Genomic DNA, 26,454 nt, shown 5'->3' on the forward strand with positions numbered 1-26,454 from the left:
TCTCCTTTGAAATTACAACCATTCCTGGTCCTAGGGCTTGTCACTGGCACAGCCCCATGGCCTGGACATCCTGCTGCAAAGCCCCAGTCCAGATCTTCAGAGCTGGCTGTGATCATGAAAGATGGAGGAAGATGATCTAAGCTTTGCAGGGAAGCACAGGGACATGCCTGGGCTATCAGGGCTGTGGCAGGCTGTGAGAATTGAAGATCTTGCCCAGGGAGTATGAGAAGACAGGCTAGTGCAAAGGTCTGGACTGCCCTGCTCAGACAGAGGGTGCAGAGTGCTGGCAGGCTGGGGGAGCGCCTCTGGGCAGAGGGCTGAGATATTGGGGTGCACACAGGGGCTCAGGCACGGGTTTGGGACGTGCAAGCTGTGCACAACTGGGGCAGGGGAAGAGCATGAAGACTTGCTGGGACAGGAATAGTGGGATCCAGTTCATAAAACCATCAGGAGGCTTCAGCTCAGGGGCTGGAGCAGGAATCAGGTTGTATGCATGAGAGCAGCTGTGCCACTGGGATCAGGCATTCCCCCCACAGTGCTCCCGCCGTGGTGGCCCCCTGCCCCTCCATGGCGCCCTGGCTCTGTTCCCTCTGTCCCCAGGTGGCTGAACACGCTGGGCTTGCTGGCCAGCCAGGGCATCGACGTGGTGGTGCGCCATTCCTTCCTCGACCATGGCCACAACCACTTGGTGGACCAGAACTTCAACCCCTTGCCGGTAGGTCTGCCCAGGGGTGTCATGCTGCTGCTGGCTTCTCCCTGCATGTCTGGGGGGATTCTCTCCTTGTGGCCTCTCTGAACTGTGCTGGAAAATGAATTTCCCAGATCTGTTGCTGGCAGTGTTAATAGGAGATGTTGGTTCGTGTCAAGTGCAGCATGTTGGAGGCAGATGGGAGAGCGATACCTCTGTAGCTGAAATTTCATCTGATGCCCCAGGGTTGTGGCACCGGAGGGAGGCTGGTACCACTGAGGGGCACCAGGGCAGGCTGGAGAGTTGGAGGGGTGGATGGGGCGGGCAGCTGGATAGCTCATAGTCAGCTGGCCCAAGGGAAGCCAGGCTGGAGCTTCAGCACCTGATTTCAGATTTCTAGAAACCAAGGTGAAAGCTTCACAGTGAGCACTGATCTCATCCGTGCCCCACACCGTCCCTCACTCCTCAGAAACACCTGGGCAGAGAGGAACTCCCAGAACACATGGTGCTGATAAGGAAACCATATGAAAAATCCTGTTAAAAGTAGCAGGTTTCCTTTTCCTCTGGGGGTTAGTAAATATACTGCCTTGCAAGCAGAGAGCCTGGCAGAGCAGCTGGGTGCTCTGCAGCTCTCCTAGAAGGGATTTATTGGTCCATGACCCAGCAGACACTGCCAGCAGGCTGGGGATCCCTGTTGGAGATGTGCATAACCCTGACACTGTGAGCCTGCCCTTGATGGTGAGCTGGGATCTCAGGGGAGGCTGCAGGGGAGCAAAGTCTGAGGGAGCTGCATCTCAGCCAGCTCTGCCTACTCAGGCAATGAAAACCATCCGTGCAACAGCATCCCAGAGCACCAGGCTGGCTCCAGAGAGTGAACCAGTGAGCAGGAGAGCATGGTCCACTGCCTGTGCTGCTCTGGGTACCTCCTGGGGCACCTTGGTCTGTTCCCACATGCAGCCTTCCAACAAGCACACCTGCCAGCTCTGGGGGCCCAGCCTGGGGGGCTTTGAGCTTTGTTTGAGATGAACCTGAGCTCGCAGCTCAATGGATTTCTCATAAACAGCCAATTTCTCTGACCAAGCCTCATCACCCCCTTTCCCAGGGCTTCAGAGCCGCAGATTGCTCCTGGCTGGATGGGTGCAGGCCAGCTGAGGGTAGCAGATGGCTGTGGCCAGCTCTCCTGGCACAGGGGGCAGAGGGTGGCCCATGGCCAGCTCTCCTGGCACAGAGGGGCAGCAGCCCCAGAGCTGCTGGAGAAGGAGTGCAGTTCAGAACGGGATTAAAGCCAGGGAAGGAGTTAGAGGAATAAACCCCGGACTGCTAAACACAATGGAAGACTTTAACTTGGATTTTGCTGTTGTTTTAAAGATAAGTCTCCCAATAAGTGAGGTGCCAATTGCTGTCATGATTGTTTCCTCACTCTCCCAGTTCTTCAGCGCTGATCCCACAGCGCTGTGCTCCTGCACAAACGCTGGCAGGTGCTTCCACAACCCCTTTCTCTCTGCTCCTGCGATATAAAAGAGCCACAGGCAGGTGAAAACCGACTAAGGGTTTAAAAAAGCTGCAAACACCGTAAAGCCCGGCAAGACCGGGCGGTGACCTGCTCCGCGGGACGGCGGCTGCTCTTTTCCCGTGGGAGCTGTCAGAAGATAAAAGCCGCTGGCTGTACCTGTGCGGGGCCGCGGCGCTGTGAAATACAATCTGCTCATTAGCTGCCATGACAAAGAGGTTTCCGCACGCCGGCTGGGCGTGAGGCAGCTCTCAGCTGCCTGCTGAGAGAAGGGCTGCACCGCCACGGCATCAATCACAGCTCCAGCTGGCAGCTCCTCAGGGAGCTGGGAGCCAGGCCTGGGCTCCCCATAGCAGTCTTTGCACCTCCTCCTCCCTGTCCCTGCTGATGCCAGCTTGTCCAATAAGAGGATGATCTCAGGTGGCAACAGGCAGGCACTGAAACTTCACAGTGAAATTAGGAAGATGCTCTCGTCTCTGCTGGGCTTCCCATACTCAGCTGACTCATGAGCTAAGCGGCATCTTGTGCCTTTTGGGACATCTCGCAAGAGATGTGGTCCTTGTGTGCCCCTCCAGGTCCTTCACCCATGGAAGGGCAGCTTGAGTGCCCATTCTGGTGTCCAGAATTGCCTGTCCACTCTCCCTCTGAGCTCAGGTGTTTTACTGCCTTGTTATTTTTGAGATGACATTTTCATGTATGGTTGGAGTGCTTTTTCTTCCTGAGCGATTGGAGCAGTCAGCTGTATAATAGTCAGAGAAGCCCTTCAAACAAAGCCTTATGCAGGCACATCAGTCTGCCTGCCTGCACTCAGACCTGTACATGTGTGGGAGTAAGGAGTGCAGGGAAGGAGGACAGGAGCAGCACTAATATTTGCTCGTCACAGGACAGTGCCTTTGAAATGCTGATCTGGCATATAGTACCTCTAGGATCATTTCAGGCATGCAACGTACACACTCTATCTCTCTTTCCTTAACATCTCTCTGAAACAGTCCAGAGGGAAGCAATGCATTTATTTCAGCCCAGGCAACATGAGATTTCTCTTCAGATTCTTACAGAATGTTAAAGATGTTTTTCAGTGCTCTTCCACGTGGTACTCACCTCTTTTTTATCCATCCTTGGTATTGATTTCTGCTCCTTTAATGTACAATGCTGTAAGGTTATATCTGTGCAGAGAAAAAACTTGGGCATATTTCTAGGCAGGGCTTGAGGAACACAAACCCCCCTGGAAAAGCCAAAGCTGGAAACCAGACTTCCATTTCCTGTGGCTCCTCATGGACCTTCCTCTAAGGACTATGGGCAGTGAGACACTGCGTTCAGTAGACACTTAATGTTCTTTTCTGCATATAAGATTCATATGCAGGATGAGAAAGTCCCGGAGGGATCAAGGGTGAATCGACAGCAGGGGCTGCCTGCTCAGCTGTGGTGGTAGAAGACAATATGATATTGCCTGTGAATTGATGGTGTCCTTGAGAAAGCATCACAGCAGTGCGAAGGTCTGTGCCCAATGGCGCTGTGATCAGATGCTTGGATGCTGCGGGTGATTTTTCACTCCTTGGCTTTGCCCAAAGGCGCTGAGGAGAACTCAATGGGAAAGAACATGACTGTCTGTCCTGGAGGAGGGAGGACCCTGGGCTCATATCTGTCTGTCTGACCTGTCCCGAGCACCTCGGCATTAGGGAATGGGTTGGGCCTCCCCCAGTTTCCGGGTCCAAGGAGGCAGGGGGCCCTCCGGTGAGGTGCCAGGAGCGGGAGCGGGTCCCCCGGCCGTGCTCCCGCCTGCTGCACGTACGCGCTCCCCGGTGCGCTCATTAGCTGAGCTGCCTTGGCCGGAGGCGCCGCTAATTGCAGCGGAAGGTCCCGGCCGTCTGCCCGTCGGTCCCTCTCCCGCCCCTGCGCTCCACCCGAGGGGGTCCTCCCCTGGCCAGGGCTGCGGGGGCCGGGTCCTCGCCCACCTGTGCCCATGCCCACCCTGGGGGCCCGCGGAATGCAGCCCTGCTGCTGCAGCCGCCCGCCCGCGCATCCCCCGGGGCCGCCGCGCTGCGCACCCGCGGGAGCCGAGCCCCAGAGGGGACCGCGGCTGCTGGTCCCCGCGGGGACCCTCGGCCCCGGGTCACTGCCCGGGAGAGGGTGCTCAGGTCGGACTGCAGCGTGCCGTGAGCCACGCAGGCACAGGCAGGTCCCAGTCTGGGAGTGACGGAGGGTGGGGAGAGGGAGCAGGTTCGATGGAGCTTGCGCACACATGGAAGCTGTTCCTGGTGACTGTAAATCTGCTGCGCGGGCGTCTGGCACCCCCATCTGCCCTGCACGCTAGAGCACTGACTCTGGTGGGAGTGATGGCTGCAGACAGGGAAGGGGTGGGAGAGGCAAGGATTGGCAGGAGCTGTTGTTCGAAGATGTTTGCTCTGGCCACAGGCGGGAGGGATGAAGTCGCGGGCAGTCCAGGTGTGCACGGGGGAAAGGCTCTCCCATGAGATGACAAGCTAAAGCATGGTCTGCTGAAGGGCAGAGTGGAAATGGTGCCCTGTGGAAATCTTCCAGCGAGCCTTGGTACAACTGCCTGGAGCAGATTTGAGCAGAGTATCCACTCCACCGCCCTGTCCTTTCTATCATGTCTCAGGGACTGAGGCATTGTCTGCTTTCTGCATCCTCTATCCTTCCAGGAATTCCAGGTTAGCTCTGAGGATTGTTGTATCCGTGAATGAGGAGACATTTAAAGCAGCTAAACTCTGCTTGCTGTCACAGTGCGTTAAGGGGCCTTTCCCTCTTGGTGCACCAGAAAAAGGTCTCTGAAGTGCATATGCATGGACTCTCAAATGGATCAAAGCCATGCTGGAGCTAGCAGCTCTGGCACCCACCCACTGGAGCTGCAAGACATGTGCAGAGCTGGAGCTGGACCATTCCTCCTGCACTGGAGTCTGGGACAGAAACAAAATCCATCTGGGACCGGCAGCAGCAGCTTGGTCTTGGAAGGATGGACACAGCCACGGCTCACATCTCCAGAGGCACCATGCTAGTGCTAAACCTGCCCAGCTTGGTCACAGAGCCAACCCAGGGCTGTGGATGAGGTGGGACAGAAAGACCATTCCCAGAGTGGATTGGTGTTCTGGAAGAACAGGAAGCAATAAAATTGCATTTGGTTTTCAAGCCCTCTGATCTGGCAACTCCGCTCCCTTCCTGTAGCCTGCATCGCTTGGACCCTGTTAGGGAGAGGTGATGACAAAAGAGAGATTGGGCTGTTCCTCCATCTGCTCAGATCCCAAGAAGTTGAGGAGGCCACTGGCTGGAGGCAGGCTGTGATGGGCAGCAGGCAAGGGTCACATCCTACTCAGCACTTTCCTGTTTCCTGGGCAGGCTGTCCCCTCAGTGCCACTGGTGCCTGGCAGCAATTGCTGTGGCTGCCACTCCCACTGTAGGAATTTTGCTGCAGACCACTTGCTTGAGGAGAAAGCTGCAGGAAGATGTAAAGGCATAAGGCAACGCAGGAAAGAGTGGTGTGAGATGAAGTGTTTGCAGCCGTTAGAGCAGGAAGGAAGAGGATCAGCAGAGTGAAATCAACAGATGCCCAGGCAGAGACGTCAGCAGCTTCAGGGGACTGGTGGTGGGGCACCTGCTGGGATGTGGCCTCAGCAAAAGAGGGATTGGCCAGATCTGCTGACCTTTCATGGGCGGTGGTGTCTGGATCAGAGCAAAGGTCTGTCCTCCCCAGCAGGGACAGAGCAGAGGGAAGAGGCAAGGGGCCCCTTCGCCGCAGCATCTCTGTGTGCTGCCTCCTCCTCCCCTGCTGCTGCCTCTGGCAGGCCAGTCCACTTGAAGCACCCTTGTTTGGGGCTAGAAGGAGCCTTGTTCCCCTTTCATTGACCGTCTCTGGAGTGTCCCCTGTGGTGCTCACTCACAGACTCCCCAGTACAGCAGCAAATGTTTTAGGAGACTGCTCCGTTCTCCACAACCTCCACACAAGGAGGGGGCACACACGAAACAGCAAACAGATCATGCCCCTGAGGGTGGGGGCATGAGAGCTCATGAAGGCAGCATTAGTGTCTGAAGCTGATGATTTTGACTTCAGAAAATGTTGTTCCCTTTGTGATGAGGCTCTGCCCCACTCTGCTTGTCACAGGACCTTGCAAAGGGTTTGGCTGAGAAAACCTTGAACTCCCACTTAAGAAGCACATAAAACTCAGGGATAATGTTAAAAGCAGCATTATCCAGCCTTGCTGGAGGAACAAGCAGCTATGGCTTGAACAGGATGTAAGGACCTCCGTGGGGAGAAAGCTTTGGATGCTGAGTATCTCTTTAATCTAGTGGAAAAAGAAAGAACAAGAACCACTGGTTGGAAGCTGAAGCCAGACAAATTCAAGACAAAAATAAGGAGTGGGACTGTTAACAATGTGGATATGTAACTGCTGGAACAGGCTCCCTGGGAAGTGGCAGCTTCTCCATCCTTCCAAGCCTTCACAACCACAATCAGTACTTTTCTGTAGGACACTTTTGTCAAAAACAAGCCATCAGGCTCAACAAAGGGATAAAAGAGCAAAGCCCTCTGTCCTGTGATGTTCAGGCCAGCCAGCCCTTATCTCCACACAGGTTGCTTGGACTGTGGAAAAATGCAGGTGAAGGTGCAGGACTGGAGCTCTCTGTAACAGGCTGTTGAAACTCGAGCGTGCATAAGGCACAGGGGAAGAACTTGGGCAGCTTCAGAAGCAGGAAGAAGCAATAAAAAGTGGAATAGGGTGAGCAGCAGCCAGCTGATGCTGCTGGTGACTTGGGAACATAAAGCCGTGCCCTGGCAGCCCCAGCCAGAGGAGGCTGTGCACCACGGGCTCACAGCCTACTTGTTTGAAATTCAGCTGCCTTTGCTGGTTACAGTTCCCAGGAGACTGAAGGGCTATGGCTCTTTTACTCTGGTTTTCTGGTTATGGAAATATATTATCACATGGGGAGAGCACAGAGCTGAACAAATTCAGGTGGGCAGCAGAGCTGCTTTGCTGTCTCTAGGAGGGAGCACGGGGATAACTCCTGCACTTCTCATGGCTCTGCAGACTGGAGGGTCTGGATAACAGCTCTGCCGCAGGGCCTGCCTAATCAATCTTGTTTCCAAAAGCTGAAGTCTCTAAAACTTCTGCAATGAAGTAAACTGTGCCAAGAGATCAAGTAGGACCCTCTGGGCTTTCCCTCTCTAGTGGAAAGCTTGTATGTCTTCACTGGCCCCATGGGGCTCAGAAGGTGAGGCTCCCTGAGCTCTGCACATCAGCTCACTCAGCACAAGCTCCCCTCCTGCCCACAAATCAGGGGTCCCAGACAGGAGACCTCCTGAGGCACAGGAAGGCTCTGCCTTCAGGTGCTCCTCACCTGCAGTACTGCTTGATGGGTCTGCAAAGTAATTAATCCAAGACAGATCCCTCGATTCTTGTGGGACTAATAACAAACCACATTCCTCCCTGCTATCCCTCCTCTACTGCTACAGCTGTATTGCTGGCTCAGCCCCCACAACAAGAGTCTTCTGTGACTCCAAAAGACAAATCCTTTCTGCAGTTGCACTGGTTGGAGCAACCTGTCTCCCTGGACATGGCTGAGGCTGCCCCTGACAGGATGTCCAGCACCACACTGCACGTCTTTGCAAGGGGTATGTGGGCACTGCCAGCCTGGGGAACTTGCATTCGCAGGGTGTGCCACATGGCAGCGGGTGCCAGCTGCTGTCAGGGCTGAGGAAGAGGTCACTGGTCAGTGGAAAAGCCACCCTGGTTGCAGCTGGGTTTCAAGAACAACTATTTCCCACGCTGGTCCCGTTTGAACAGGAGCTGGTAGCTGCAGAGCCCAGCAGCCCTGGCATGATTTTGGCTGGTGCTCACTCATGCCAGTGGAAGGAGCAGCCCTGGAGCACCAGCCCAGCTAGGGAAAGTGTCTGCCCTCAGCAGGCTCGTTTCAGCCATGCTAGGTGTGTGCGTGTAATTCATCATGCAAGTGCTGGGTGTCACCAGGTCCTGGTAATTTATTGCCAATAACATGGTTTTGGCCCCTCACACAAGTGGATTTGCGATGACGCGAAAAGCTGCAGCTGTCCTCAGTGCTTCCCTGCAGTGAGCTGCAGAGCTCAAGTGCCTTGAGGCCAGTGCTGACAACTCCTTTTTCAACCCCAGGTCATTTTCCTGGCCCTCCTTTGAACTCTCTTTGGTATTTTCACATCCTCCTTGAAACTGAGACTTTGGAGCTAGCTTTGCCAGCAAGGCGAGCTAAAAGCACTGCTCTCCCCTCACCTCCTGCAGATGTTGGAGGGGCACAGTGGTTCCTGCACTGCCCTGGAGGCACTGACTGTGCTGAAATACTGCACACTCAGCCATGATCACCTCATACTTTCAGCAGAGCTCACCCTAAATCTGCTGACTGTCTTACCCATCCCATGGCACCTGCACGGTTTTTCTCAGAAAGGCTGTGTACCCTTAGCTGGGCCAGAAGCTCACAAAACATAGCCAACACTTTCAGGAGAGACAATCATCTGTCCTTGTGCCCAGCTTGGGAGATGCTGAATGGCACAGCTCTGCCCACAAGCCATCATGGCAGGAGCCTGGGGCTCAATGCTCCCAGCTCTGCAGGGTTATTCAGAGAATCCTTGGGAAGAGCATGTGCTGAGATGAGAAATTTAGCAGCAGCTGGGGCAGGTCATAGTGCTGGGCAGGCTCTCAGGACCCCCACATTACAAACCTTGCTGCTGCTGAGCCTTCAGAATGGAGGAACACTGATGTCAAAGCAGCAAATCCCTGGGGAACACCTAGCCCAGAGGGGTGGGTGCTCAGCTGGAGGCTGGAGCTGCTGCTCCCAGCTCACCATGGAGGCAAGACCCTTGAGAGCCCCCTGCATAGCAGCTCTTGAGATCCACACGGAAATTCTGAGGGCAAACACTGAGGGTCTGGCCCCTATCACTCCCGTAACTTGTGGGTGAAAGCAGCATCTCACCAGTGGAAATATGGAGAGATGAGAAACCCCAGAAGGGCTTCTGGAGAAAACCTAAAAGCCTGAGCTGACAGGTAGATCAGGGCACAAAACTTAGTTTTAACACATGACCATGGGGCTAAACATTGAAATCTGTGCTTTTCTTTGTCCTCACTGAGAACTCAACTAGTTACTCATCTAGTGACTCTGCTAATCAGGGTGGCTTGCCAGAGAGACAGCACTACTGTTCCTCCTGCCTGCTGGAAGCCTGAGCAACGCAGGCTGGCACAGCTTGGTGCAGGCAGGGACATCCTCAGGCTGTAGAGCAGCCCAGTCAGCCAGCAGGGTCAGGAACAGAGGCACAGCCTCACTGACAGCACACATAAGCAGCCCTGAGCAACTGCAGCTCGCTCTCCCTGGGAGCTTTGGCCTTGTGGCTGAGCCATCTCAGGCTACACGAGCCTCTCCCTTCACACTCACATCTCCTCTGGGGCCCAGAGTTTCCAGGGGAAGCACTTACCAGGCTGGTGTGGCACAAAGCCCCGTGGTTTTGGCTGGGAGTAGCAAGAGCAGAACAGAAGGTGGCTTTTCCTCCAGCATTATGCCAAAATCTTGCCCAGAAAGTGAGAAGTGTGTCTGGATCTCTCTTTGGCAGACCAGCTAAGTGCTGATGGAACAGATCAGCTTCTGCTGGACTGGAAAGAGCATGAGGCTGGCAGTCCAGTCTGGCTGGTGGGTTTTCACCTTGTGCTGGTCACTCGTGCCCCACTGCTTGGTTTTCTATGCTGACCTCTTTACCCAAAATGCATGTTAACCAGGGGCTGTGGCAGGGCTCCCCACACACAGGATGGATAACTCAGTCTATATGAGATATCTGCACTTCCACCTACCCATTCTGCCCTGCACCTTGGCGGCCTGGAGACCCCATTCCCAACCACATGCCCTTCTGGGATGCAAGACCCCTTCATCACACTATCCTGACCATGCAGGGCTTTCCTTGCCCTTCCCAGGCACTGTGCAGAGCCACAGGGTGCCCGTTCAATACTCATTTCCTCCTCAGCGTGCAACTCAGCCCTGACAGGCAGAGCAGCCCCTGGTGCTAGTGTGACCATTGCTGCTGAACGTTTGACATGCCAGCGGGGAGGGGGGGTCATCCCAATGGCCCTGGGGCACATGGCCCTTCTAGGACATCCAGTCTGGGCTGTTCAGAGGGTGTTTATCCAGAGTGCTCCTGTCTGTGAAGGTGCCCAGCACGCACAGGCAGCACTCAGAGAAGCAGGGTGAGAGGCTCCATCTCCCCAGCATCACCTGGCGTGCTTGGAGCAGCAGCAGGGCCAGAGCCCCATCCTGCAGAACAGCAGGCGAGGGCCTGAGCCTGCCCTTTCCCTTCCCACAACCCTGCTTCATTTACCACACACCTCCCAGCTCCTGCAGCGGATGAGTGGGGGGCCCACACAGCCTCGCCTCCCTCCCCGGGGCCTGGGGCCCATCCTGTGTGCTGTGCAAGGCCGTGCCCTGCGGGAAAAAGCAGTGTATGGTGACGTAATTAAGGCTGCATCACTTATGCATGTGTGTAGGGTCTAAGCATTTCCTCTTTCTTGAGCTTGGCTTCCCTATGCTCCACAGGAGGCTTTAAAATGGGAGAAATACCTCTGGGAAGCTGAGCACCTCAGCAGTCCCAAAAGCCAGTGTGCCATGAACTGAGACAAAGAGCAGGGGAGGGTTCTGATGTGCTGCAGCTCTGTGTTGAGAGTGGGGGAAGATCCTGCTCCAGAGACATCACCAGCCTGTGTGCATCAGCTGGAGCTGGTGTGCAGGTCCACAGCATGGCTGTGTGTTGGCACATGGGTATGTGCAAGGGTGCTCATGCTGCTACCCGTGCTCTGCAACCCAGCCAAGATCTGAGCTCCTTTGGAGGGTACCCGTGTCTCTCAGCATGGGCAATGAATTCCTCCCTGAATCTCTTTCCTGGAAACATCCATGCCATTATGGCTTGGTCTGCACAAAAAAAAAAAGCTCATCCCAATCTCTTTCCTGGAAACATCCATGTCATTATGGCTTGGACTGCACAAAAAAAAGCTCACCCCAAGGCAGACATCTGGCACGCAACATTTTCACCCCAACGGCCAAACTTTTGCTAGGCTGCAAGCAGGGGAGCCAGCCTTTCCTGCCCACGCCCTGTGTGAGTAGCGGGGGCTGTTGTGCTGCTGACTGTCCCCTCTGCCCCCCAGGACTACTGGCTGTCCCTGCTTTACAAGCGCCTCATTGGTCCCAAGGTGCTGGCGATCCACGTGGCCGGTCTCCAGAGGAAACCCCGGCCCGGCAGAGTCATCCGCGACAAGCTCCGGATCTACGCCCACTGCACCAGCTACCACAAGTAAGCGGAGCGAAGAGGGCTGAGGGTTACGGGGTGGGATAAGTGGTACCCCCAGGAGATGGGGGCCGACAAGGACACGCTGGTGCAGGTCGGCTTCCCAGGCTGCTCACTCGGGTCCTGCTCCTCACTCTGGCCGCTGTGGCAGTGAAGGGAGAGCGCGGGAATGGCGATGAAAGTGGCGGCAAGCCTGGGAACGGGTCTGGCTGGGGCCGGTGCAGCGGCCGCCGGGCAGCCTGGGCAGCGGAGATCAAGGGAGTGGATTTCACACGAGGGGCCCCGGTCGGTCGGGTTACCCGCCAGGCCGCGCTGCCGGGGAGCCTGGCCTGGTTATTGTTTCTCTGATAAGGTCTTTGAAAGCACCTTAGTGAGCCGGGGGGGGGCGGCCACCTCCTCCGCGGACACAAGTTGCTATTGTGGAGGAGGAGAGACTGTTTCTTTACACAGTCCAGATGCTTTCAACATGCCTCCAGCTCGGTAGGAAACCTTGTCTAGTAACTGACAGGTGCAAAGTGCTTTATAGCCTTTGTTTGGGGCTGCCTGATCAGGCAGGGACAGAGGATCAGTGTCTGGACCTGTCTGTCAGGTGCCTGGGGTGGCGGGGGCAGACGCCACTCACGCACAGAGCTCCCCTCCGCTCTCAGCCTCCTCCTTGCAAGGTTTGGGGGCGGGGGGGAATGCGGGGGCTGTCCTGCGACTGACACTGTGTCCTTGGCCACCCCCACTCTGGACACCGTGGCAGCGTCCTCTTGTGCCGTGTCACTGCTGGCTGAAGAGGGGGGGTTGAAAGGTGTCGCCTCAGAACCAGGCTTCATGATGGGCAGGTGGCATCTCCCCGTGAAGGGGCAGCAGGATAGTGAATCTGGATGCCTGCACGAGGCCAGTTCCTGCAGAGACCCCCAAGCCCCTTCTTGGACGCGATGCTCCCTGAGGACATGGCAGTGCAGCCCTTATCTCCCACTCTCCTCTTTGCAGTCACAACTATGTCCGGGGATCCATCACCCTTTACATCATCAACCTGCATCGCTCCCGGAAGAAAATCAAGCTGGCAGGGACGCTGCGGGATAAGATTGTCCACCAGTACCTGCTGCAGCCCTATGGCAAGGACGGGCTCCACTCCAAGTAAGTTTGATGCCGGTGGCTGGGACTGCCACCGCTGTCCCATCCTCAGTGCCACCGCGCTGACCCTCTCCTGGTCCCACAGGTCGGTCCAGCTCAACGGGCAGCCGCTGGCCATGGTGGATGACGGGACCCTCCCCGAGCTGAAGCCTCGCCCGCTGCGGGCCGGCCGCACCCTGGTCATCCCCCCGCTGACCATGAGCTTCTACGTGGTGAAGAATGTGAACGCGCTGGCCTGTCGGTACCGATAGCCTGCGGCCCACAAAGGACTCGCCAGCCCCGCTCCCGCCCCTGTGCACTGCCCAGGTCACGCTGCCTCCTTGGCAGCCCACGCAGCCTCGCCGTGGGGCCGTGTTGGGCAGCTCCACGCCACGCCCTCAATCCTCACCCCCAGGATGTCTTCCTCCCTGGGACTATCCTGCCCTGTGACCGCGGAGCTCCGCATGCCCTGGTCACCGTCCCGCCAGAGCAGTGCGACAGCCAATTTGCAGGGCCTGCCATCCTCCGTCCCGTAAGCTGCGAGAAGCACCCGGGCCCTGGTGCCCACCGGCTGCAGGGAGGGTTGGGGTGCTGAGCCTCGGTATATCCGGGACGAACGCCCTCCTCGACCCCCTGGTCCCGCTGGCCCTCGGGACGACCCCTCCGGCAGCCGGACCCCCTCCCCGGAGGCGGGCAGTGCTCCGGTGCAGCAAGCGCATGGAAGCAGCTCCCTCTGCTGCCGCCGGGATGCCGCCAGCCGGCCTGGCCCGCCGCGGGATGCACCGGGCGGGGCGGGGCAGGGGAGGGCGCGCCGGGGGCCGCCCCGGGCGGGCCAGCTCGGGCTCCACGGCGGGAAATGTTGATAATTAAATTATACATCCCGGAGCGGAGAGGGGCGGAGCGGCGGGCCGAGAGCATGTCCCGCCCGGGAGAGTGGCGGTGTCGCGGGCAGGAGCAGCTGCACCGCGCCCAGGCGCTACCGGAGGTGTAATAAAGTTGGGCTCTCAACCGCGCCGGCGTCTTCTGTCCGCCGCGGACCGGGCCGGCCGGGCGGGAGCGGGGCTGCTGTCACAGGGTGCCGTGCAGCGGTCACACGGTGCGGTGCCGGTTTCACGCGGTGCGGTGCCGCTGTCACACGGTGCCGGTTTCACACGGTGCGGTGCCGCGGTCACACGGCGCCGCTGTCACACGGTGCCGGTGTCACACGGTGCGGTGCCGGTGTCACACGTTGCCGCTGTCACACGGTGCCGGTGTCACACGGTGCGGTGCCGGTGTCACACGGTGCCGGTGTCACACGGTGCGGTGCCGGTGTCACACGGTGCCGGTTTCACACGGTGCGGTGCTGCGGTCACACGGTGCGGTGCCGGTGTCACACGGTGCCGGTGTCACACGGTGCGGTGCCGGTGTCACACGGTGCCGGTGTCACACGGTGCAGTGCCGCGCCGGGCCGCCGGGGGCGCTGCGCGCGTGGGCGCGGCGGTCACGCGCGGCGGAGCAGGAAGCGGCGCGGGCGGGTGGAGCCGCTCGGTCCCGGTGTCCCGGTCCCGCTGTTCCCCCCGGTCCCGCTGTCCCCCCGTCCGCGGGCTATGCGCTGCGTCCTGATCGCCAGCACCGCGGCCGAGCTGCTCTTCTACTGGGCCGATGCCGCCTTCCTCCGCCGGCTGCGGTCGTCCCACGCCGGGCAGGTGGGGCGGGACGGGGCGGCGCGGGTGCGGGGAAGGGAGCGTGGGGTGCGCGGTCGTGCGTGGGCGCTGACCGGGAGACTGCGGCGCAGGGCCCGGCGCTGGAGGACAGCCTCAACACCCTCTTCGCCCCCCTCATCATTTCCTGCGCCGCGCTGCTGGAGAAGCTCTCTGACACCTATACCTGCTTCGCCACCGAGGGCGGGCGGCACCTCCACGTCCTGCACATGGTAGGAACGCCACCGGGACCCCTGACCGACACCGGGGACCAGGGACCCCTGGCCGGCCCCCGCTTGACGCCGCTGCCGTTTGCAGTTCGGGGACTGCCTGTACATCGCAGTGAACGGCGACGGGACGCAGAGCGAGGACGACCTGCGCCGGACGCTCTTCGTGCTGCGGCGCTTGGTGGAGGCTCACTGTGGCCTCGTCACGCTCGAGTCGCACCTCATCCGCAAGGAGTGAGCAGGCACAGCCACCGGCACAGGGTGGCACGTCGAGTTTCTGGGGTGGCTGCCCTGAGCTGCCCTCATGCAGCATCGGGGGACGGGAGTGGGTGTCTCCAGCTGGGACCCCCCCTTTGCAGCAGGACCCCCCGCCTGCTGGGCTGCAGCTGGGGGTTTTGGTGTGTCAGTCCCACGTGGGGAGCTGGGTTTTGGTGTTTCAGTTCCACGCAGGGAGGTGACAGCCACCTATGAGTTTACACTCTGATGGCTGCAGGTTGCGGCCAGCTGATTCGGAGCAGAGGGAGCGCGTGTGGAGCCTGCTGCGGGGCCTGCTGGAGACCTACAGCCACCTGCGGGAGGAGGACCAGAGCTTTGCAGTGGAGGTACCAGTGATCTGGGCTGTCCCTCACTTTTGGGGTGTTCCAGGGGTGGGAGGCTGCATGGAGTCCCGGGATGTGGGAAAAGGCAGTAGGCTGGGGACTTTAGGGCAGCTCCCTGGAGCAATGGAAGCTCAGACCTGCCCCTAGGACTGCAAGGCTGGGGCTGAGGGAGCTCAGCAGCCTACCCTCCTCCTGCACCCCAGGCCGTGGAGCGGCTGATCCATCCTCAGCTGTGTGAGCAGTGCATCGAGTTCCTGGAGCGACAAGTGGTGCAGTACATCAACGCCAGCCCCGAGCGTGGCGGGGATGAAGTGGGCCATGCCTTCCTTCTGGTACACACCAAGCTGCTGGCCTTCTACTCCAGGTAGAGTAGAAGGCTCAGCCCCACCAGCCTTCCCAGGGCAGCCGTTTGTCCTCCCAGCTGACCCGTTCCTTCTCTGGCCTGCAGCCGCAACGCCAGCTCCATCCGCCCAGCCGACCTGCTTGTCCTCATCCTCCTGGTTCAGGACCTGTACCCCAGTCAGAGTGCTGAGGAGGAGCTTGGCCCACAGGTGCTTCGGAGCAGGATTGGGGGTGCAGCAAGTCAGGGTGCTCCCATCACGGGGTGATGCCTTGACAGCTGGAGCTTAGGGGTTTTTTCTCTCTTTTTGAAAGCCCACAGCAGGGAATGTTCTCCCTCAGGGACCCAAGAGAAGTGAGAGCATCCCTGTGAGTGGCCCTGGCTCCCATGGAGCTGCAGAGAAGGACTCAGATGACCAAGTGAGTCCTTGAGATCAGGAGTTGCAGGGTGGGACTGCTGGGAGGGCTGCCTGTATCGCTGCTATCACTGACCCATTCGTTTCTGCTGGCAGGACACAGATGATCTCTCTGTGCCTGAGGTGTACTACACACCTGAGCCCTCGCCAGGCCGGCACAGTACAGGTGAGTGCCCAGCTGAGCAGCAGCCATGCCCCACAGCCCCAGCCCTGCAGAGGCCCCAGGGCTCTGGTGGGGGCTGGAAGGGTGCCCTGCCGTGTTCTCTGCAGGCAGCGAGAGCTGGTCAGAGGGCGCTGAGATGCTGAGCATCGGGGAAGTGGATGCTGCAGACGTCCAGGTGAGCACGGAGTCCTGCAACACCTCCCAGCTCCACGCCTCACCAGCCTGTCCCAGTGCCTTTTGCAGATTCCAGTCCTTGTCACTCTCTATTGCTGTGCTGCAGCTGTGGGTGCCCTGCGTCCCCCATGTTGTGCATATTTGTGACAGCTCTGATCTCCTTCTCTGAGGCGTTGCTTAACACGAGCTGTCAGCAGAGAGGGAGCGGGGCTGCCTCAGAGCAGTCCAGTGTCTCCCTCTGCTGCCCTTGGGCTTTCTGGGCTGCTTCCCCGATGGATACTGCAACACCTCGCACACTACAAGCAAACGCTGGCCTTGGTTTAAGGCATTTACAACCTTTGTCTTTGCAACAGTATTCTTCTCTGCCACTCCTTTGGGGTCTCTGGGCACTTTCCTCACTGCTAGTCTTTTGCTACATGGCCCCTCCAGCTCTTTTGGTTCTGTCTTGCCTGGTTGCAGTTTTCAAGGCAATGCTGCATCCCTACAGAGCATTCTCGGTGTGAGCTGTCTCATCCCCACAGGGGAATGAGTATCTCCCCTGTCTTCCCAGATGGCAGAGGACTTGCTCCAGACCTTGGGGCCTCTGGTCCCTGAAGCTTCAAACCCCAGAAGGATCTTTCTGGATGCCAGCCTGCGGGAAGGTTACTGCCCCTTGCTGCCACACACCATGCACTGCCTCCCGCTCTGGCCAGGCATCTCCCTTGTGCTGCTGACCAAGGTGAGCTGCCTCTGAGGTGAGGGAAGCTGTGTGGGACTGGGTCCTGCCTGACCCACCTATCCTTTCCCTGGCAGGGCCCCATGACCCAGGTGGCCGTCACCTTGTACCAACTGCTGGATGGTTTCTTGGTGCTGGAGAAGAAGCTGGAAGAGGGACCAGAGGTGGGAGTCGCACGCTCCTACCCATTCCTCGCTGAGCTGCGGCAGCGCATGGACAAATTTGTGAAGAAGCTGAGTGGACAGGACATCCAGGTGGGCATGGGGACATGAGGACCCTGTCCTGTTTTCTCCAGAGCCTGACACCGTCCTGTTTCTTTCCAGTTGCAGAACACCTGGTTGGACTTCAAGAACAAGATATTTTCACGGAGTGAGCCTGGGAGCTCCCTAGAGTGAGTAGAGGGAAGCCAGGGAAAGTCTCCGGGACAGGCAGGGACCTTTCCCAGCCTGGGGACCAGCACAGCTGTCCTGCAGTGCTGGGGACCCAGTGTCCAGACTCGGCTCTGTCTGTGTCCCCTGGCTCAGGCTGCTGCAGTCAGTGGCCAACGTGAAGCGGCAGCTCTGCTCCGTGTACCGCCAGCTCTTCCTGACCTCTGCTGGCCACAGCCTGTCCCAAGGGCTGCGGGACCGTGCTCAGAAATTGATGAGGTGAGTGCATGGGGATGGTCAGCATCGCCACGGGGCTGCCCCACACCCAGCTGTGCTGGGGCTTGTGGGTCCTGGCCTCTCACCGTGCCTCTTCTCGGCAGGGAGAAGCTGCTGGACTGGCGGGACTTCCTGCTGGTGAAGAGCAGGCGCAATATCACCATGGTGTCATACCCATCTCTGCAGCTGGGGACCCAGCCCGGCAAGGGGGTGTCCCTGTGGGGGTAGCAGATGTGGGAGTGGGAGTGGGAGTGTCCTGTCTTCCAGCACCAGAATCAAAGGGAGGAATGCAGTGGGCAAAGGTGGTTTCCCTGAGGCTCGGGGCTGTCCTAGAAGGGCACCAAAGTTGTTGGACACCCTTAACCCATCCCACGTACCTGGAGGACTTCCCTGGTCTGGTGCACTTCATCTATGTGGACCGCACAGCTGGACAAATGATGGCACCATCACTCAGTGTGACAGAGAAGTCCAGCTCAGAGCTGGGCAAGGGTCCACTGGCCACCTTCATCAAGAAAAAGGTACTGCTTATGGGGTAGGTGTGGGATGGAAACCGCAGAAGAGGGTGGAAATTGGAGGGGTTTCTGCTCAGGCTTCAGGTGCCCTTTGTCCCCCAGGTCTGGTCCCTGATCACACTGGCCCGGCGATACCTACAGAAGGGCTACACAACACTGATGCTGCAGGATGGCGACTACTGCTGCTCCTACTTCCTCTGGTTTGAGAATGAGATGGTATGTGGGGCCAGGAAGGGGCTGAGCCCTCTTTCCCCGGGGCAGGGAGCAGGGCTGTAGGCCTTGCCAGCTCTGACTGCTCAGTGGTCCCATCCCAGCTCCTGCCCTCTGCTGTCATTTCTCCCCAGGGCTATAAGCTGGAGGTGATGGAGGTACCAGTCCTGTCTGATGATTCTGCTCCCATTGGGATGCTTGCAGGGGACTACTACAGGTGAGCAGTTGCCAGCCCTGTGGTTTGGCACCAGAGCTCAAAGCTGTGATGGCACACGGGTCCCTGTGAGTGATGCCAGGGTGCCAGTGTTGTGGTGTCACTGGAGTTGCACCAGCCCATCTCCCAGCCCGATGCCATGGTTTTGCTGTATCCTTGCAAAGTGCTTCACGGAGGGAAGGTCATTAGAAAGGGGTTGCCTGTGTGCACTGTACCAAGCCCCTGTCTTCTCCTCCACAGGAAGCTGCTGCGTTATTACAGCAAGAACCACCAGGCAGAGGTGGTGAAGTGCTATGAGCTGCTGACCGTGCACCTGGGCATCATCCCCTCCGAGCTCGTGGTCCAGCAGGCCTATGACTTGGCCCGGCGCCTCTGGGAGCCATCCCGCATCCCTCTGCTCTGAGCTGCCTCCAGCCACCTTGGGGCCGGGATTAAAGTGGGTGTGTGGGTGCTCCCAGAGCCTGGGTTGCTTTCTCAGTGTCTGTGTGCCACGCCGTGAATTGTGCCTGTAGGCAGCGACAGGCAACCTCCCCATCCTTCAGCACTGTCCCTTTTCCTGCTCCCTGTGGTTTTCGCTGCCACCCAGCCGCCTCTGGGGACAGATGGAGAGGGGGGCTGAGAGGTTGTTGGCAAATCACTATCTTGCTGAAAAGTGCATTTCCAGAGCACGATTTATAATGTTAGCTTGGCATTGCTGCCAGGCTTTGGCCAGAGATCAAGATAGTGTAGCCAAACCTGAGTGGAAAAATGGTCTAGGATGCATCCCCCTTCCCCCTCACCCCTAAATGTGGGGTGCAGGGCCCTCAGAGGTTTGGCAAGCTCTGGGGAGGTGCAGCCCATCCTGCACCGCCTTCCCCGCACCCAGGCACCAGTTAGCCACAGCTCTGAGCTTAGCTGGGAACAGCAAGTAAATCCTGAGGCAGCTTATGTGTTTCCCAGGCACGTCTGGGCTCAGTGCACTCCGGACCTCAAGTACAGCTGGGAACGGGGCCAGCCCCAAGGGATTCAGGTAGCCACTGCCCCTTGTTGCTCCCATGCCGCTCGCTGGAGCTGGGGACAGCAATTCAGGGAGCACTGGACCACGACAGGGCCTTTGCCCCATCCCGCTGAGCTGGAATTTGCCCTGCTGAGCAATAGTTCTGGATTCAAAGCCAAGCTCGTTCCCAAACTGCCCCTTTTCCTGCTGCTTTCAGGGCTGTGGGGGGGCAAACTCCCTCTGTCCTGCCGTGCTTGGCGCATCGCCGCAGCCACGTGCCTCTGGATCATCCCTGCAGCACAACAGGAGCTGGGGGAGGGGGCTCTCAGGCCCCCGCCTGCCTGCTCAGCACTGTCCTGAGTACAGCCTGGGGAGCTCCCGGCGCCCTGCTGAGCCCCAGGCACGATGTGACCTCTTCTCAGCCCTGGGGCTCGTCTCCGGCCCCGCTGCAAGCCCCGGCTAAACCGCGCCGGCTCCGCGCCTCCTGGGGCAGCAGCAGCGGGACAGCGCCCCTGTCCTGGGCAGCCTCCCCGCCTCCTCGAGGCGTTCCCGGCCCTGGCCCCCCGTCCCCTCCCTGCGCCCGGAAGCCCTGGGAAAAGTTCCGCCGTGGAAGCAAAGTCCAGCCGTGGCCGGGCGCTGCGGGGCGATGGCAGCCGGGCTCCGGGGAACGCTCGCTCTGCTCTGCTCGTCCCGCTGGCCGCAGGGCTGGCGACTGTCCCTGGGGCCGCCAGGAGCGCGCTTGGCCCATGGCGGGGCTGCAGCCCGGCTGCAGCAGGAATACGACGCGGTGGTGATCGGGGCAGGTAACAGAGCAAGGGAGCGAGAGTCGAGCTGCGGGCAGCCGGCGGGGCCCCGCATCTGCCCTCCCTCCAGGGCAGGTAGCAGAGGAACGGCTAGGTGGGGACCACAGTGGTGCTGGATGCATTGCAAACCCTCAGACTGCTCCTCATGCCTGGGATGATCCAGGGGTCTGGCACAAAGTGCAGCTTCTCAGCATCAGAGCACTGTGGGACCATTTGCCTTAAGTACTTCTGTCCCCCTCTGCTGCACCGTTAGGGCCAGGGCTGTAGGGCTGGGGGAGGATTCTCCTTGTCACCTGTATCCCTGTGTCTAGAGCCTGTTATGGGGGTGGCTGTGACATGCCCCAGGCATGGCAGGGTGCCCTGTGCTGTGGGCCCATCACCAGCACTGGGCTCTGCTCATCTCCCTCTCTTCTTGCAGGGCACAACGGGCTGGTGGCAGTGAGTACCTAGAGTGGCGTGCTGCCTCTCCTCCATCCACAGGGGACAGCAAGGGGCTGGGAAGGGTCTGCTGTGAACAAGGGAGGGCTTTGGTGGCAGTGTCCATGGGGCTGGGGCTCCCACAGGCCCTCCCTAGTGAGGGGGGCACCGTGTGCAAGAGGGTGCTCACGTTGGCAGTGACATCCCGGCTGGAGGGATGGGCAGCGTGTGCCGTGCTCCCCACAGGCTGCCTACCTGCAGCGGGCAGGGCTGCGCACAGCGGTGCTGGAGAAGCGTCACGTGCTGGGCGGCGCGGCCGTCACCGAGGAGATTGTGCCAGGTACCCCTGCCTGCCCCTCGTCCCCCTGGCCCTGGCCAGCCCTAGCGGTGGACATTGCCCACCACCCCACGTGTTCCAGGATTCAAGTTCTCCCGGGCATCATATCTGCTCAGCCTGCTGCGGCCACAGATCTATGCTGACCTGGAGTTGCAGGTACTGGCAGCCACCCTTTGCTGGGCTGCTGGCAACTCCCAGCATGCAAGCAAGGGGAGCCTGCTGCCAGGCTGTCCCTGCAGGGTGGGTCCTGCAGTGGGGACATCCCTGTCTTGCAGCGGCACGGTCTGAGGGTGCTCCCACGGGACCCCTACTCCTTCACCCCACTGCTGGAGGACAGGAGCCCTCCTCGCTCCCTTCTGCTGGGACATGACATGGCCCAGACTCAGCAGCAGATTGCTCAGTTCTCCCAGAAGGATGCCCAGGTACCACCAGGGGCATGTACCCGGCACAGCAAAACCCATGAGGGGCTGTCCTGCCCCTGGAGTGGCAGGGATGCTCCTGGGTGGGGTATCCATTGCACCCACCATGGTGTAGCCCTTGCTGTCCACCCTTTGTCCCCTTCCAGGCCTACCCTGAGTATGAGGCGTTCATGGGGCGCATGGTGTTGGCCCTTGACCCACTGCTGGATGCCCCTCCAGTGGATACAGCTGCCCTGGGAAAGGGTTCCCTGCTCCAGCAGCTCAGGAACCTGCGAACCCTGAAGCCCTTGCTGCAGGCAGGTACATCTGGGATGCCAGGGAACCCCAAGAGCAAAGGGTGTTTGCCAGCACCTGGGATGGGCAATGCAGAGCACCCTCAGGAGCCCAGTCTGGGCTGGCAGGCTCTAGTAGGCTTGCTCACCTTGGTCCCGCTGACTGACCTCCAAAGCCAGCTGGGCACCCTGGCACAGCCATGCAGGTCTCACACCACCTCTCCCCCCCCCAGGGCTGGCACTGGGGCGGCAGCTGCCCCACTATTACGAGGTGCTCACAGCTCCCATCTCCAAGGTGCGTGCTGGCAGTGCTGGTGTGGAAACACCCACTGCCTCTCCTGCCTGCCAGGATGCTGCGGCAGCTCCCCATCCCAAGCCTGGCACGCTCTCTTTCTCCTGGGCTAGATCCTGGATCACTGGTTTGAGTCAGAACCCCTGAAGGCAACTCTGGCTACTGATGCTGTGATTGGAGCCATGGCCAGCCCACACACCCCTGGCAGTGGGTGAGGGATCCTTCCCCGTGGGGCTCATGCCTGCCCTGGCCCCCTGCCTCTCCCTCCCACCGCCTGCTCAACATTGCCAGGGTGCCTCAGGGGTTGGTGCTGGGCAAGGAGCTGCGCCCAGCCCTGCCATATGGCTCTCCTGAGCAGCCCCCACCTATCCCTTCACTCTTTGGACACTTCTGTCCCTGGGCTGGGTTGAGTCCTGGCTGGTGTGTGCTCCCTGTAACTGAGTTTACATCCCCTGAGGTGGCATGGTCCCATGGGGGGGACTGTGGGGGCTGTGGCACCATCCTCACTATCCATGCAGGGGACAGATCCATCCCCTCAGCCAGCAGCTAATCCAAGGTCCTACTGCCACAGGTACGTGCTGCTGCACCATGTCATGGGTGAGCTGGAGGGACGGCGGGGGGCCTGGGGCTACGTGGCAGGCGGGATGGGAGCCCTGTCCCAAGCCATCGCCCAGGCAGCGACTGCCCGGGGAGCTCACATCTTTGCTGAGAAGGTAGGGGTGTCTGGGAGAGGAGAGCTGCTGGGCCATCCCCGCAGGCCGCAGGGATGCTCTTGGTAAAGTCTTGTCCCATACACGTGCCCAGGCAGTGTGCCACGTGCTGCTGGGCAGGGCCGGGGAGGCACAGGGTGTTGTGCTGCAGGATGGGACAGAGGTGAGGAGCAAACTGGTGCTGTCCAATGCCTCCCCCAAAATCACCTTTCTGGAACTCATTCCTCAGGTATGGAGTGCATGGGGCTGGCAGGGGCTTGGCATGTTGGAACAGCCCTGTTCTCACTGCCTCTCTTAGCCAGCCTCTGCACTGCTGTATCCCTCCCTAGGAGCAGCTGCCAAAGGATTTTGTCCAGCGGATCCGGCAGCTTGACACACGCTCCCCTGTCACCAAGATCAATGGTAGGTACCAGCAAGGACACTTCTGCTGCCCTCCCTGCTGGAGGAACACTGGTGCACGGCTCAGCAAGAGGCTACACCCCACTTCATCTCCCCATCCCATGCCCAGTGGCGGTGGATCGTCTGCCCAGCTTCCTGGCTGCCCCCAATGCCCACGACGGCCAGCCCCTGCCCCACCACCAGTGCTCCATACATCTCAACTGCGAGGGCACCCAGCTCCTGCATCAGGCATTCACTGAGGCTGCCCAGGGGCACCCCTCCAGCAGGTAGGAGCCTGTACTGGCACACCTTGGTGTGCTGGGGAAGGGACAGGCCAGTCATGGCTGTGGATGCTGGGGAAGGAGGTGTGGAGCGGCTGGGTGCCCCTCTGCCTGCCCAGTTGGTGTACTGCTCCCCCAGGCCCATGATCGAGCTCTGCATTCCCTCAGCGCTGGACCCTGGGCTGGCCCCACCAGGCTGCCATGTCGTGTCCCTCTTCACGCAGTACACCCCGTCCATGCTGGCAGGCGGTCGGTCCTGGGACGAGCAGGCCAGAAATGCATATGCAGACACGGGTACGTAATGCACACACAGACCCCAGCAGCATCCGTGGGCAGAGCTGCCCTGGAGCTGCACCGGAGTTTGCTGCCTTGTCCCCCTGGGCTGCCCAGCAGTGGTCCCTTCATCTTTCCCTAGTGTTTGACTGCATCGAAGACTACGCCCCAGGCTTCAAGGCATCTGTCATTGGCAGGGACATCCTGACACCCCCAGACCTGGAGAGGATCTTTGGGCTGCCCGGTGGAGTGGGTACCACGCGTGTCAGCTCTGAGCATTGCTCTGGTGCCAGTGCTGGTGGGCACACGGGCCTGGGCCAGGCACAGCTAGCTCACACAGAGCTCTGTTGGCAGAACATCTTCCATGGAGGGATGTCTCTGGACCAGCTGTATTTTGCCCGGCCAGCACCATCCTACTCTGGCTACCGGTCCCCAATTCCTGGCCTGTACCTGTGTGGAAGTGGAGCCCACCCTGGTGAGCAGAGCTGGGAGCCAGGACCCTCATGGAGACCTGCAGAAGGAAGAAAGGGGCATGTGGAAGAGGTGCACCAGCATTGCCCATTTCTCCTCTCTTGCAGGAGGAGGAGTGATGGGAGCAGCAGGACGCAATGCCGCCCAGGTGGCTATCAAGGATTTCAGGCGGCTCTGATGAGATTGGTGAAACTGACTTCACCAACACAGGGTTGTGACAGCAGCGTGCCCTGCTGATGCCATGCAGAGCCCTGCCCATCCCCAACTTGATTCCCTGGTACCTCAGGGCAGTAGCATCTCCTGAGAGCTGGGTGTAGGGTGGCAGGGTCCCCTGCGCTCCCAGCTGCTACTGTCACCTTGAACAGATGGCTGCTCCCAGCCTGCCACAACCCAGCCTTGCCCCAGTGGCTCCTGGACCCTGCATGACCATGGCAAGCCTTACTCAGCCACTACCTGTGCCCATGGAAATAAACCCTAGCCTGGGTTCTGTCATGAGCACTCTCACTCTGTTTTTTGAGCAACTCATGCAGCTCCTACTGTGCTCTCCACACTTACTGGTAATGCAGCCTTGGGGGAGCTGCCAGAGAGCACAGGCACATTTCAGAGCAGTGCACAGGGACAAACAGCCCCTCACCCTCTCCCCTGCTCATTGACGCAGGCTCAGGTGCACACAGGGCTGTTTGTATTGAGTTCCCCAGCTCCGGACAGATCCAGACCATTCCCAGTACTTAGAACAAGCAGGGAGCTGCTTGGATACTGCTTTGGTACCTGAAGTCCCCAGCTGTCCTCAGTCCCCCGGCTCTCGGTGGCTGTGTGTACAGCAGACACGTGCCCAGCAGCTCAGAAACCACAGGAGCCAGGACTAGCAGCTGCCCCTCGTGCCTCACACATGCTCCTATTCCCGACGGAAGCTGCCTGCACGTGTCCTGGCCCCGTCCCTGCGTCCCCAGGGCAGATGTTCCGTGCTGGCCGCTCCTCGGCCGCAGCAGGCCCGGGGTGTGCCCCTCACCCGGGCTGCTGCCGAGAGCCGCCGGCTGCAGATTACAGAGCTCACATCCTCTCCCTGCCCTCTTCCTCCGCCGGACAATGCTCCCGATTCAGCCGCCCGCCTCGCCTCCTGCCGGGCCCTAAATACGGTGCTGACGGGGTGAGCTGCTGCACCTGAGCTGGCTGAATCAATATTGACCGGCCAGGAATAGTCCCGCAGCCCGCTGAGAATAGCCCCGCACGCCCGCCCGCCGCCCACAGCTTCCCGCGCACGGGGCTGCCCTGCTGCCGGCCGCCTATTTTTAGCTGCTGCCATTGCTGGCTGCCCGGGATTGCAGGTGCTGGCAGCCAGTGAGCCCCGAGGGAGACGAGGGGCTCGTTGGCTGACACCTCCGGGCAAAGGGGAACACCTCCAGCCCGCCACGATCGCATGAGCGGCGGGACACCGTGCCCGTACAGCTGCGAGAAGAGGCTGGCAGGTCGCAGAGAGGGAGAGCCCGCCAGCCCCCTCACCTCTCTCTTCTCGCTGTCCCCAGGAGCAGAGGCAGAGCTGGGAACGGGACCCAGCACCCGCCTGCCTGCACCCTGCCAGCATCTGCTGGGGGAGGAGCTCGGGGGAGGCTCCTGGCTTCACACTTAAGCAATTGATCTCCAAAACGTCGAGACGAATGAGTCACGGGCTCCACTGCTGGCCCCAGCCCTGCCCTTACCCAGGGCTTTCCGTGTCCTCCGTTCTGGGGCTGGCCAGCAATTCATGTCGCAGCAGAGGCTGCAGGACATTGCCCTGATCCCGGCCAAGGCAGAGGGCTGGGATGAGGGTCCCCTGCGAGGGGGACCCAGAGTTGAGCATCCCTGCACACCCAGAGGTGCTGGAGCTCCTTGCGAGACGTGGCGATGAGCTCACGGGCTATTCCCGGCCGTGTTGATCCTGGCTCCTCCCGGCAGGATCCGGCTGCTTTGACTCCAAACAAACAGTCCGGTGGCCACCGGCACATTCCTGGCCGGTCCCTGGGCACGGCCGGGGCACTGGGTTTCCTGTTTATCCCCATCCCACGGCGGGGCACGGCGGGCGTGTGGGCAGCGGGGTGCCCCGGGGACTGGCGGCACCCCAAGCCGGAGGTTGCTCCCGGGGCAGGTCGGGGCGAGGGGGGGTGGGGGCGCATCACCAGTCTCCACGTCCCACGGAGCGGGGCTGAGCCCGAAGACCCTCACAGCCAGCCTGGTTTATGGATGGCTCAGGTGATGCCCCAAGCCCCGGGAGAACTGTGCTCCGGGCTCACGGTACCATCCCATACCCTGCCGTGGTCCCGGTGCCCCCCGAGTCCTGGCCCCACTGCAGCTCCTCCAGGCAT

General features: G+C 59.8%; 3 protein-coding genes across 13 annotated transcripts in view; all 3 read left to right on the forward strand.

The window, feature by feature from the left end:
* The window catches only part of HPSE2 (heparanase 2 (inactive)), a 106,315-nt gene extending 92,712 nt beyond the window's left edge, over positions 1-13,603 (forward strand). For 3 of the 7 annotated variants that reach the window (XM_038141172.1, XM_038141169.1, XM_038141174.1), the window contains 4 exons: positions 601-715; positions 11,354-11,499; positions 12,472-12,618; positions 12,701-13,603. In XM_038141172.1, the coding sequence (XP_037997100.1) occupies positions 601-715; positions 11,354-11,499; positions 12,472-12,618; positions 12,701-12,866 (574 nt within the window). In that variant the 3' untranslated portion in view covers positions 12,867-13,603. Of the gene's footprint in view, positions 1-34; positions 495-600; positions 716-4,858; positions 7,819-11,353; positions 11,500-12,471; positions 12,619-12,700 lie in introns of those variants that run through there. The other 4 variants (XM_038141171.1, XM_038141170.1, XR_005257420.1 and 1 more) reach the window with 4 other exon arrangements.
* A 417-nt stretch (positions 13,604-14,020) lies between these two features.
* HPS1 (HPS1 biogenesis of lysosomal organelles complex 3 subunit 1) lies at positions 14,021-18,945 on the forward strand. Of its 2 annotated transcripts, XM_038141361.1 has the most exons (18): positions 14,021-14,279; positions 14,369-14,506; positions 14,592-14,734; positions 14,994-15,102; positions 15,303-15,463; positions 15,548-15,650; positions 15,754-15,858; positions 15,951-16,020; positions 16,125-16,192; positions 16,742-16,909; positions 16,984-17,160; positions 17,230-17,297; positions 17,431-17,553; positions 17,655-17,720; positions 17,924-18,068; positions 18,165-18,278; positions 18,407-18,489; positions 18,727-18,945. In XM_038141361.1, exons 1-18 carry the CDS (start codon positions 14,181-14,183, stop codon positions 18,887-18,889), a joined length of 2,103 nt encoding a protein of 700 aa, XP_037997289.1. In that variant the 5' UTR covers positions 14,021-14,180; the 3' UTR covers positions 18,890-18,945. The 2 variants fall into 2 exon arrangements, with proteins under 2 accessions (XP_037997289.1, XP_037997290.1); XM_038141362.1 differs by lacking the exons at positions 14,021-14,279; positions 14,369-14,506 and having other exon boundaries at positions 14,593-14,734; positions 14,941-15,102.
* A 152-nt stretch (positions 18,946-19,097) lies between these two features.
* Positions 19,098-24,622, forward strand: PYROXD2 (pyridine nucleotide-disulphide oxidoreductase domain 2). 4 transcript variants are annotated; one of them, XM_038141363.1, is made up of 16 exons: positions 19,098-20,265; positions 20,684-20,703; positions 20,929-21,022; positions 21,102-21,175; positions 21,295-21,441; positions 21,585-21,738; positions 21,944-22,005; positions 22,116-22,213; positions 22,574-22,715; positions 22,807-22,941; positions 23,042-23,114; positions 23,221-23,377; positions 23,511-23,665; positions 23,787-23,897; positions 23,999-24,119; positions 24,223-24,622. In XM_038141363.1, the coding sequence occupies exons 1-16, from the start codon at positions 20,109-20,111 to the stop codon at positions 24,350-24,352; spliced, it is 1,830 nt and encodes a 609-aa protein (XP_037997291.1). In that variant the 5' UTR covers positions 19,098-20,108; the 3' UTR covers positions 24,353-24,622. The 4 variants fall into 4 exon arrangements, with proteins under 4 accessions (XP_037997291.1, XP_037997292.1, XP_037997294.1 ...); XM_038141364.1 differs by having other exon boundaries at positions 23,787-23,893; XM_038141366.1 differs by lacking the exon at positions 24,223-24,622 and having other exon boundaries at positions 23,596-23,665.
* Positions 24,623-26,454: the final 1,832 nt, after the last annotated feature.

Source organism: Motacilla alba, chromosome 6 (genome assembly GCF_015832195.1).
Source record: "Motacilla alba alba isolate MOTALB_02 chromosome 6, Motacilla_alba_V1.0_pri, whole genome shotgun sequence".
Lineage (NCBI taxonomy): Eukaryota > Metazoa > Chordata > Aves > Passeriformes > Motacillidae > Motacilla > Motacilla alba.